General features: G+C 45.5%; 1 protein-coding gene across 1 annotated transcript in view; it reads right to left on the minus strand.

Annotated features, from left to right (window-relative positions):
• Window positions 1-12674, minus strand: part of LOC146822633 (dynein axonemal heavy chain 5-like) — a 971002-nt gene that overhangs the window by 287081 nt on the left and 671247 nt on the right. Inside the window, exons 61-62 of the mRNA XM_085606815.1 lie at window positions 10651-10827; window positions 7953-8147 (exon numbers count right to left, since the gene is read on the minus strand). Of these exons, the coding sequence (XP_085462941.1) occupies window positions 7953-8147; window positions 10651-10827 (372 nt within the window). The remainder of the gene's footprint in view (window positions 1-7952; window positions 8148-10650; window positions 10828-12674) is intronic.

A 12674-nucleotide genomic window follows, 5' to 3' on the forward strand; every position in this document is an offset into this window, starting at 1 on the left:
GCAGAGTGGAGTGGTGTAGGGTACAGTATAGTGGTGCAGGGTAGAGCACAGTGGCACAGAGTAGAGTGGCATGGCACTGATTGCAGTGGCGTAGACTGCAGTGGCATAGAGTAGATTGTTTCACAGTAGGGTGGAGTGGTGCAGGGTACAGAAGAGTGGTGCAGAGTAGAGTGAAGTGGTCAAGAGTAGTGGTGTAGAGTGTATTGGCATAGGGTGAAGTGTTGCAGTGCAGAGTGGGGAGCCTAGACTGGAGTGGTGCAGAGTTCAGTGTCACAGAGTGAAGTGGTGCACAGTAGATTAGATTGGTGTGGAGTGCAGTGGCGTAGAGTGCAGTGGCGCAGAGTTCAGTGGTGTAGAGTTCAGTGGCGCAGAGTTCAGTGGGGTAGAGTGGCATAAAGTAGAGGGGCAGAGTGTAGTGTTGCAGAATATACTGTCTAGAGTGCAGTGTTGTATAGTAGAGTGCAGTGGCACAGAGTAGTTTGACATAGAGTGCAGTGGCACAGAGTGTAGTGAAGTGGCACAGTGAAGATTGGCACAGAGTAGAATGCAGTAGAGTGCAGTTGCGCACAGTAGATTGGCGTAGGGAGCAGTGGCGTAGAGTACAGTTATGCAACAAAACTAGAAACCTAGATCATCATCATCTCCAACATTCTATCACACTAAGAAGCCAGGTTTACAAAATGGATCAGTACGGTGGATTACATTTATGTTCCATCTAATGATAGACAAATATGCTAACTTTAAAAACAACGTCCTTTTATGTGCTTTTTGCTGACTAAAAACCCCTTTCCCTGTTTGTCGATGGGTATACTGGGTGTGTGAGCTATCTCTGATCCCATGTACACTTTTCAACAATCAAGTAGTTTGCTTTCAAGGCTGTGTTGTTTATGTATCTAGTCTGGCGGACAAAACATGCTTTCACTGTCACAGATGATCCTCGAATTACCTCCAGAATACCGCTTGCACTGAAAAATGTATTGAATACATTTACCATTGATTACAAGATGAATGGGTTTACTGTTGTTTACAAAATAATTGGGCATACCATAAATACATCCAAAACCAAGTGCATGGCTTTTCACCCACATAAATCATCTTGAAATAATCTGAGATGAAATGACGTGATGGCGGAACAGCAGGGGCAGCTCCTCCATTGGAGTGAAGGAGTGTCGGCCCACTCACATGCCTCCCCCCAAAGCCCCAGAGATAAAAAAAATAATATGGTAATTAATTACCTTTTTTATTTAATCGCTCGTCCTGAATTGAGTGTCAAGAAGGGGGGCCTGCTGAGTGAGTAGGGAGGAGTGGTTAGCAGAAAGCTGCCTATGCACTTTTTAGGTCTCTTGCCTACGCAGCGCGCATGCGCTGCTTAGGAAAGATACCTTTAGTAATCTGCACAGCTTTCCCGGCAAAAATGTGCACGCGTTGCATTGCTTACAATGGCAACGCGTGCACGTCTGGCGATTTACTTGCGGGAGCGAGCAGCTGGCGCCATATGTTTTCAATTATCGCACCTTGCTGCTCACTCCCGCAAGGGAATCGCGCAGGCCCCCTCCTCTCTCCCCTCCCGCCGCGCGAGGCACGCGTTTGTTCTTGTTTTTGTTTGTTACAACTATCTCACTTAATGAAGCACATTGGATTTTCTGATACCGGCCATACGTCAATATGTGGAGACGAGAGCACGCTCCGCATGGGCTGTTCGACTGCTAATGACTTGGCACACCTGTCTGTACAAACATGCAGGGTTTTTTCTTTTTAATATTTTACATTGCAAGAGAAAGCTTTCTTGATGCCTACGCAGCGTGTATGCTCTGCATAGGAAAGAGATCTTTAGCAATCGGCACAGCTTTCCCGCCAAAAACGTGCACGCGTTGCATTGCTTCCAATAGCAATGCGTGCACGTCTGGCAATTCACTTGCGGGAGCGAGCCGCTGGCGCCATATGTTATCAATTATCGCGCCTTGCTGCTCGCTCCCGCAAGGGAAGCGCGCAGGCCCCCCTCCTCTCTCCCCTCCCCCAGCTGCTGTGCGAGGCGAGCGCGCGCTTGTGCTTGTTTTTGTTTGTTACAACTATCTCACTTAATGAAGCACATTGGATTTTCTGATGCCGGCCATGCGTCAATATGTGGAGACAAGAGCGCGATTCGCGTGGGCTGTTCGACCGCGGCGATGCCTCCCCTTTCACGCGTCCAGCGCCTACAATAGCGCCTCGAAATCGATAACTGATCTCTCACGCGCCTCTGATTTGGTGCGTTCAGCCCTCCTTCCCTGCTATGACATTTCGCCTCCTTCACTCAGCAGTTTGTTGGTTCTGGTAGGCACACTTTTTCAGCCATTAGGAGAACTGCTAATGACTTGGCACACCTGTCTGTACAAACATGCAGGGTTTTTTCTTTTTAATATTTTACATTGCAAGAGAAAGCTTTCTTGATTTCGGTGATGAAAGAGCGATACTGGTGCACTTTGAAAACCCGAATGACTCGGGCTAATGAACTATTGTAGTATATAATTGTGGGGTCTTGCAAGCCTATAGATCATGTTATATCAAGTATGATTAGCGATGTATGTCGTGTGTATGTGTTGTCATGTAGATAGATTCCCGCATACACACGCTGTCGTCCACATCTATACAACTATGTATCACAGACACACACACACGACTGCAGAAGAGATTAGTGGGATATTGACAACCTCTGCTGTAGGGTTAGAGGTGCAAAGTAGACCCGCTGTTAAAAGGTTTAGTGGTACAAGGAGACGCTTGGCCGTCATGCTAAAGTGTCCCCTTTGTCTAAATGCAGTGGTGTGTCCTGCAGTGGCCGTGGTCATGAGTTACTGACAACTGGAGTCAGTGCTCACACCGACAGGTTTGTTGCTGTTAGTGCTTTCAGCTAAAACATTGTATTTTGAGGTAATGTGTACAACTGCAGGCACCTACTGTTTATTAGCGTGACGAACTAACGGTGAGTGCTGTTTGTTAGTGCGTACAGATGCGGGTCCGGTGCTGTGAGTTAATGTGTTCGGCTTAAGGTTGGTGTAAGGTGTATTGCTCAGCTATGACGATTGTGCTGGAAACCTGACAAGCAATTTTCAGAGAGACACCGTGTGATTTGCCTCCGCCCCCTACGGTTGGAGGGCGGCCATGTATCCGCAAATTTTCACCCGGCCAGTGGCAGACACCGGGCTGCAGCCCCGCCGGACCTTGGGCTCTGCTCCTGGAACCGGCAGCCGCGGGGCGCAGACAGGCAGCAAAAAGGTACTGCGGCTGCCCATCCATCCTGCTGTCAGCGCGGCCCAGCTCTCAAAGGGACCCCGCCGGAAGCCCCCTGTGACCTATCCGTGGGGCCACGCCGACCTTTCTTCCGGAAGAAAGGATGGGGCACCTGATGAATTGCAAGACTCGGCCGCTCAGAGAAATCTGTGTTATTAGCAACATGCAAATTCCTTCTCTCTACACACTGTTTACTCCTTCCCGGGCTAATACAGTGTGCCCAGCCCAAATAGCCCCCCCCCCCGAAGGTGGAAGCCTTTTTTTTACACAAATTGATTTTTATGTATTTTGCTTGTTTTCTCTTTCATAAAAGGACTCACCCTAAAATAAAAACATGAACATCGTGCCATTCTCTTCAGTTCTACAGTATTTTGATAGTTCGTCCTTGGTGAACTGTAAGAGGCTGCCCTTCCTTGCCTAGCTCGGTCCGTCTTCTGTCCCGTATCGAAGCATACCCTATGTGCCCGCCTCGCGCATCATATCTCTGGCTTCTCAGAGAGTTCACGCACAAGCAGTTGACCCTCTGAATGAAACAAGCATTGGCATAGCCAATAGGTCTCGCCTTTGGGACCTTATAAGTGTTTAGTTATGCAGCACAATATCCTCGGTGCAACAACATCAACTGTTGCATGGCTAAACACTTATAACGTCTCAAAGGCGAGACCTATTGGCTATGCCAATGCTTGTTTAAAGTGCGCATGTGCCTTTGGCAGGCTGCCACACATGCACACTTTAAACCTCTCAATCTAGCTGTCTTAATACAGCTGGGTTGAGAGTACGTGCAAGCATCCAGTACCCTCGAGAGCGGCAACAGAGGCCACTCCCACCACTCAGGACACTGCTCACGTGCTTTTTAACAGTTAGTGAGAATGCCTGGATTAGTCGAGGGAGTTTGCTGGGGCCTGCACAGCAAACTCTTTGTTTACCCGCCCCCCCAACCTTAAGTAGATCCCAGCCGCCACTGCTGAATAGGTAACAAAGATTGGTCACCTAGGCATAAGAAGAACACATTTTAAATGCCATAACCATACTGTTAAAAGTACTGAAAAACTCTGACAGCAGTCAGGAGCCACAGAGTATTTTGTACAAAATCCAGAAAGAAGACCCTCATCATCAGAGTTTGAAGTGCACAGGGATCAGGCCCACTTAGCTGCTGGGTATGGGTCATAAAACTGAGGCTTTACCAACATCTCAACCACGGTCTCTGGAGAGCATATTATTATTTAATGATTTACTGAGATTACCAAAATTACAGGTGAATTCCTGCTGTGTTATGAAATCAATCGTAAAAATATTGAGGCCTTAATTTATTTGAAACTTTTATTGTATTGGGTGCAGATCTGGAGAACTTCAGAACTGGCACTCTACAAAGAAGCCTTGGCTGAGGTACTGGGCACGGGACACCGTTGAATTTAGAGTGGATATAGTATGTAAGAAGTAGCATCCGCAAATAGGTTTCAGCCAAATATGGGCATCCCCTGAACTGATTACAACGAGCACCTCTTATGATGTCGAAAAACATAAAATCTAGACAAATTCAGGGAGGAGAAGGCTAAGTCTTACGTGCTGTCTACCTAGGAAAAATATTTAGACTATATGGAGCCACAGCTGTTAATGTCACTGCTTGCGAAATTCAATTTTGGCATACTGTCGCTATCTACCATAATGCACACCTGGAGACACTAACAGAAATCATTCAAATCCTGTTACCAATGTCGCCATTGTGATGAAACACAGGTACACTTCTTGTTCTTCTGTCCAATTTGCAAGAAGCCTTGCAAAAAAATATATCTTAACAAAAATGAAGAACATAAGCATATCTAATTAGTAGGTAGCTTTTATGATTTGCAAATTGGGCACCGCAGATGTGTTGATTTTGGGACATCAAGACACGTATTACAGGCTTGGAATGTTCTTTCTGGTCATACAAGGAAGATCTAGTCTGTTTTTTTAGATAGTATGAATTTTGACAAAGTTTGGAATTTTATGTTTTTGTACATGTTTTAGTGTATGTTTTATGTGATTTCAAAATAAATATTGATTGAATATTTGCTTATGTGTGCCTGGGGGCAAGTGTCTGAAAAGATTTGGCGTTCCGTCCATAATCTCCTTGTGTTTGCTTTGTTCGCCCTAAATTGTCAGGGTATGCCCAGACGTGGAGCCTTTGCTCACTTTGCCCCTAGATTCAAGCTAGCCTGGCTGATGAGGGCTGTTAGCCTGAAACCGTTCCCAGGATGCTTGTTTCCGTTCCAGGAAAGACATGGCTTGGCAGTTCGGGCTGGACTGTTCCCATGAGGCACAGGGTCAAGACTGATTTACATATAGCTGTGTCTGAAATGGGGTGGCGAAGTGAGCTAAAGAACGATGATGGATTCAACCAAGATCTGTGACTGGGGGTGACTGTCTGAAAAGTTTCAGCGTTCCATTCATCCTCTCCTTCTGTTTGCTTTGTTCGCCCTAAATTGGCAGGGTATCCCCAGACGTGGGTCCCTTGCTCACTTTGCCAATGGATTCGAGCTAGCCTAGCTGAATAGGGCTGTTAGCCTGGAACTAGTCCCAGGATGCTTGTTTCCGGTCCAGGGAAGACATGGCTTAGCAGATCAGGCTGGACTGTTCCCATGAGGCACAGGATCAAGACTGATTTGCATATAGCTGTGTCTGAACTGGGGTGGCGATGGCGAAGTGAGCTAAAGAACGATGATGGATTCAACCCAGATCTGTGACTGGGGGTGAGTGTCTGAAAAGTTTCAGAGCTCCGTCCATCATCTCCTTGTGTTTGCTTTGTTCGCCCTAATTTGGCAGGGTATGCCTGGACGTGGGTCCCTTGCTCACTTTCCCACTGGATTCAAGCTAGCCTGGCTGATGAGGGCTGCTAGCCTGAAATCGGTCCCAGGAAGCTTGTTTCTGGTCCAGGGAAGACATGGCTTGGCAGTTAGGCCTGGAGTGTTCCCCTGAGGCATAGGGTCAAGACTGATTTGCATATAGCTCTGTCTGAACTGGTTTGGTGAAGTGAGCTAAAGAACGATGATGGATTCAACCCAGATCTGTGACTGGGGGTGAGTGTCTGAAAAGTTTCAGCACTCTGTCCATCATCTCCTTGTGTTTGCCTACTATGCACTGCCAGACTCATAAGACGTTAGAAATGTCTTCAGGCTAACTTTGAGGAACATAAAGACACTGCTTGTGGAGACTTTCACACTGTGCCAAATAAATACAGCTTGGCAACTTCGTTGCTGGCACCATGGGAATGCAACCCACCCAGTCATTGCTAAAGGTGGACTTCAACATCAGCTGGGAAAGTGGACGATGAGGCAGAACTTGAACTTATTATCTGCTCTCGGGATGTGGAAATGATATGAACATGGAGGGGGGTATTATTATTATTCTTGAAATACAAAGGTGGTTGCCCCAGACACATGGAACATGAACTGATTCATGTGCCTGAGAATAGTTTGGGAGCTGTTCATTATAAGGTTACAAACTAAGAGCCTGATTTAGATCTTGGCGGAAGGGAATACTCCGTCACAAATGTGACGGATATCCCGTCTGCCGTATTATGATCCCAATATATCTAATATAGAGATCGTAATATGGTGGACGGGATATCTGTCATGTTTGTGACGGAGTATTCCATCCGCCAAGATCTAAATAAGGCCCTTAGAGTCACGAAAAGGTGGACCTGAGCCACGGGAAGGCGATCAATCCATGCTGCAGTATTTTTGCACACTCATGTGCTCGGGGGATAGGCAACTCACTCCCTTTATGCACCAAAAGACATCTGCCAAGATTTCCTTTGATCGGCATAATCCATGCAGTCAATTAAAAGTCATTCAAAGAAAGGTGCCCCTGTAATATATTTATTAGTGAAATACCACATCAAAGTCTTTTTCCACGGCAAACATTCGATTCAAATGTCACTGACTCCAAAGCTGTCAAGATAAAGCTAAAGAAACAGCAAAGTTTAGGAGAAACAAAGGAACAAGATCGGGTTTGCTCTGGTGTGATCACTGGCAAACCACCATTCGAGGCGCAAGTGCAGTAGTCTGCACTGAATTCTAGGATTTGCATCTGTGCTTGAGTTCCTTCCAAAAAATACAGCTCCATCTAGTGTCCAGCTGTGATGTAAAATCATCTTCCTTTTGATACAATGAGGCAGGACAAAGAAAATCTCTCTTGAAAAGGTTCAGAACATTCCCCTACTGGGAAAATAGGTGCAATTGAGCGCTGGTTTTTGTTCCGGTCAAATAACCATCACAAAAAGGCTTTGATTGGGAGCCCAAGATATAGCTGGCTTGTTGGATGAGACAACTCCATCAGCGCGCTTGAGGTACCCGGGGACTTTTATCGAAGAAGGAAGCAAAGGTTAGATTCAGGGGAGACAGAAGCGCGGGGCTGCACATGGGCGCCCCTCTGAGGCGTCATGTGCACGAGTGTAAATCCCCCTCTGTCTCAGAGCTGAAACACAGCAGACAAAATCTTCTTACATTAACTGAGTGTGCAGGCATATAATTAAAACTTCTATTTCACTTATACCCGTAGGGATCGTCTCTGCCATATGTGCGAGCAGCTTCTGAAGCAGATTATCATGATGCTCGTGCCAAGAAGCGTTACTGCCGTCTGACTAGCTTCCGCGCGCGCCGGCACGCCCCCCACCATGGCATTCGATTCGGTGCATGTGACGTTACCTGCAGTTCGTTGTTCTTTTCCCTGTTCTTTATCCAGATCTTCCCCTGGCCCTGGGGGTCGATGAGCAGTGGGAACCGAGACGCTTTGGTGACGATGATTCCGTTCTGGATGGACAGGTCGTCGTTGGGAAGGCCCTGGAGGTTCCACTCTCCGATGGTGGCGTTGTCTACGAGCAAACTGATGAGGTTAAGATCCTAAAAAATAAAATATAGGAAACACAAATTACAGGGTTAACGCCAGTGCACGTGCATGGTGAAACTCACAATGGCTGAGAGGGTTGTGAGGCTCTGCGGAAAAAATGCTTGTACATATGTTGGTGTCTCAGCGTTAGTTTTCCTTTTTCTGTGGTGTGCGCCATTAATATAGATAAAGGCAGCCTAGCGGTGTGGGCCGTCATTTATTTTCTTGTATTACGTTTTTATGGCGCCGAGTAATCGTGGGCTGAAAATGGGCTCGTTTTTTAAAGCTCGGCTCATTTTATGAATTTAACAATTTCTCTGGGAAACAGCATTGCCTTGCTTAGAGCATATCCAACTGTGACATCCTACATGATAAAGGGCTCCTGCATCAGGCCTGTTCCTGCTGCTCCCTGACTGCGCCGCACAGGTGTCCCCGCGCGCCCTCTGCCTGCAGTATGTGCCTGCTGTGCGCTTCTGGCGGGGAGCTTTGCCGCCCTGGGGACGGATGCTGCCCTGCCGAGTAGAAAATCACACTCAGTGAGCAACGAGGTAAAACGGGACGCGGCGTGACTGGCTTTATGTGAAAAAATGTGTCGAACTTGATTTCTCACAAGCGTTTTCAAACTTTGAATGACATTTTGTTAAGAAAGGTTCTTGGAACAAAACATCTGAATTTTATTGAGAGTTACATTTCTTCACTTGTTCATTTATAATTGTAATTGAATTATTGAAAGCAGCATTGCTTGGCTATTTAAAACAATTATAAATAGATAAAATCTGAAGAGAATAAAACAATTGTCAGATAAAGTGTTTAAACTTTTATGTATAAAATGTGCAAAATACGATAGTTGTAAACAGTCAACCAAATGTGGCAGGTCCTGCATTAGCTGATATGTGTTAAAAATGATCATTAGGGCCACGTTGGGCAGATAGGTCCTTCTATACGTTCATTTAAAATATTAACCAAGGCAGTCAGAGTTCTTCCGCCAGCACTCAGGCTATGAAGCGAGATCGGCTTTTCTCATTTGCATTTGCTTTTCCTTGCTGGCGGCGACCAGGCTCCCTGACAGACATCGCCTGAGTATGGGCACACATTTTACAACATCTTGCCAAGGCCCAACGGGCAGAATTTGTGAAGCAGATGCTAGAAGCTTCCTGACATGTCCGAGCCCCATAAACCAGGCATACCGGTTTAATCAATTGCCTTCGCAGGTGCTCCAGGGAGGGACAGCAACATCGCAGGAGGTACCCATGACTCGTTTTGAAAGGTACAAAGCCCTCTTTGCACTGAAGCTGGCCCAGGAGGGGTTGAAATCTTTAATTGGTAGAGCTAGTGACCTCATGTAGAAAATCTGTCTGCGAGTTTCTGCATTAATAGTTTCCCGTGTTCATTTAATGTAGAGGCGTAGACGGTGATGGCCTCAGCTGCGGGTTGGGCGATAGCCTCACTCGATGCCAACAAAGCGTTCAATGCAGCAGAATGGCCACACCTCTTTGGGGTTTTACCAAAAATGGGCTATGGCCCTAAATTCAAGCGGTGGGTTAAATTACTCTACGTTAGGCCACAAGCACATGTACGGGTCAATGGCTGCTCATCACGGGAATTTTACTTACATAGGGGAATAAGGTAGGGATGCCCCCTCTCACCGATGTGGTTTGTGTTGGCAATAGAGGGATTGGTGAGAGTAGATGCACAGAGCTGGGGTTGGTGAGTTCCTTCACGATGCAGAAGAGCTCTTTGATATTGTGTGCGCTGTTGTCGATGCGTTCCTTGAAGGAGGTCCTTTTGGCCGTTCGAATAAGTTGGTGGTGTCTGCGGCTGGCGTTCTTGAGTGCTGCGTGGTTGTCCGGTGTTTGCTCGTGGTGCCATTTCTTCTCTAGCCTCCGTGGGAACACTCTGGGGCCCACTATCACATTTCCAGAGAGGGAAGGACGTGAGCCTTGAGGCACAATCTTTGACACGAGTGAGGCCACATTAAATGATGTTGCAGAAATAACACCACAGCAAGTGAGATCAATATAAATAACACTGCATGATCCGTGGTGCTGGGAGGAGGGTGGTGATAGAAAGAAGTGGGGATGTAAACAAGTGCTAAGTGTAGAAGCTACGGATTCATGGATGACAGTGATTTGGGGCATTGGTTGTGGTGGATAACATATGCAGGCTGGAAAGGGGGGAACAATAGTTGTGAAAGGTGATGAGCCATAGTGACAATTAGACAGGAAAAATACACTGAAGATGGCAAAGAGAACTAGATGGGGTGAGTATGAACGGAGGTTGGTAATGAGGATTATTAAGTAAGTGGGCATCATGGAGTCTGGTGCAGGGGGTGCGAGGATTTTCACCACTCCAGGTAAAATATAATTTTGCAGGGCTCTGTAGTAATTTGGCCCCACTAGGCCTGAGTTATCCCATCTTATGGAAGTGCTGGCCTTGGGTACCGAATTGTGAGGTCAATGACAGGAGCATCAATGTTAATTACAGACTAGAAGCATTAGTTCAGAGCCCTGCACTCACCTCACTGTTAGGAATCCTGTTAGTGTTCATCTCTTTCTTCCAGAGCTGGAGAAGCAGGTTTCTGTATTCTTGATTAAATGGGCCCGAGTAGGAGAGGAACCCAGTAGCCAGGAGAACATCTCCTACCAGTCGAACAATTTGGCTCTGAAAGTTTTTGCTACTTTCTGTCCAGCGAATCTGAAGTAGAGAAAAATAAATATCAGCTAATGTGTAAACATTAGAATCCAAGTGGCATATTTGTAAACTTGTGTTGCAAAGGTAAAGTATTATTTTTAAATGAAGGACATGATGAGGACTGTTTTTTAGAAAAACCCATCAAAACGAGTATTGCATGACCAGCGTTACAGCGTTTCATGTTGTGCCACATTTTTATTTTGCAAATAAACCAATTCTACTAGGGTAATATACATCCAAACATATCGTAAGAACGGCATTCATCTTAATGATGGCATAGATAATAAAATATTTCATTATTCCCATTAACACGCTGGCCTACCCTTAGCAGTGGGCTGTATAGCCTAAACTGTGACACATGCATAGCGCTTAAAACATCAGGCATCTTAAAACCAACCTTAAATACTGTTATTAGGGGTCTACCACTCACTCACTTTGTTTTATCATGAAGTAACAGCAGTTAAGCTATCGCGAACTGCCGAACCTTAGATTGTCATACTGTGACTCCAAGAGGGGACACTAGGGTGATTTTGCCTTGTAGAGTCGGCATTTAGAGCAGTCCTTCTGTGGCTACTTTAAAAATAGTTAAGAAACCCTCAATCACGTTTATTGCAGGTGGTATTTCAGCGGTATGTTCGATTATCCGCTTGTGCTTAACAACGTGACAGCATCATCATTGGGTTACTGTGTGCTTCCTCCACCCGGAGGTTTTGCCTCTGGTTTTTTCAGTAGTGATCATTCTAGTGAAAAAATAGCCGTGTGTGGTGAGGTGATCTGCGTGAGTGTAAGATAAAAAACTCGTCAAACCAGTCAATAATTTTTAATAAAACTGGGTGCGAGTTAATTAAAAACGCTTTTCGTGCAGTAATAGACGCTTTAGGGTCTAGTGCACTATGTGAGAATGTCCAAAAAAAGAGGTCGACATGTTTCAGCCCTATTTCGTGCCCCTAAGGGTCAGGTGGGCTTTCATCAGGACCTAGTGTAAGTGTGGGGACCCTAATATTCAAGGGACTCCCAGGTAAGGATGGAATGATTTGTCCAACCGGTACTAGAAAGTTCAAATTGAACCTATTTGGAAATACGAGAAAAAAGGGGGAGAAAAGAAAATGATACAGACCCATATTTAGTCAAGATGTAAGCTGTTGTTGTGTTCAAAATTTAGAGCATCAGCCGTTGTTGCAACTACAAAATGACAATACTTTAGTAGTAACAATGACAATAGACACACAGGCTCATATTGGCATTGAGTAACGGCAAAAGAAGCCCTCTTTTTGTATTTAAAAACAAGTTGCAAGAAGAAACTGACACAAACCAATACCCAATTCTATCAGTAAACACAAAACAAAACACAAAATGTCATTATGATGATATAGAGGCCATTCGCATTCAGCGTATGAATCACGCTCGTTTTTTGTTGTGATTTGCTCTGTTTAAGGAAAAAATGATTGAGATGTGTCTAGATGAGACACAGTATGTTGCATTACCGGTGTTGCTGAATGAAAGCGCTCACTTAGGGAACACCTTTTTTACACATTTCAGTTAACAGCGGAGTGTTGTCAAAGTAGTATAGGATAATGGTACGCACAAATGTGAAGCTCAAAACAATAAGCTAGCAGTTATCTAAGTTTTAAGGGACTTTGACTGCGCACAAACGTATTCAAGCATTTCAACATACATTTCTAAAGACATTATGGAAAACAATACCTTGTTTACTCAATTTGAGGAAACCCATCGGGTACAGGAGGCTAAATCCCGCTCTTGAAAGAAGGAGGAAGAACAGATAAAGTATTAAAAGAGATATACTTTACATCCCTTCGTCCCTCCGTGGGCGTCCTCGTGTCTATTCCGGA

Source organism: Triturus cristatus, chromosome 5_2 (genome assembly GCF_964204655.1).
Source record: "Triturus cristatus chromosome 5_2, aTriCri1.1, whole genome shotgun sequence".
NCBI lineage: Eukaryota > Metazoa > Chordata > Amphibia > Caudata > Salamandridae > Triturus > Triturus cristatus.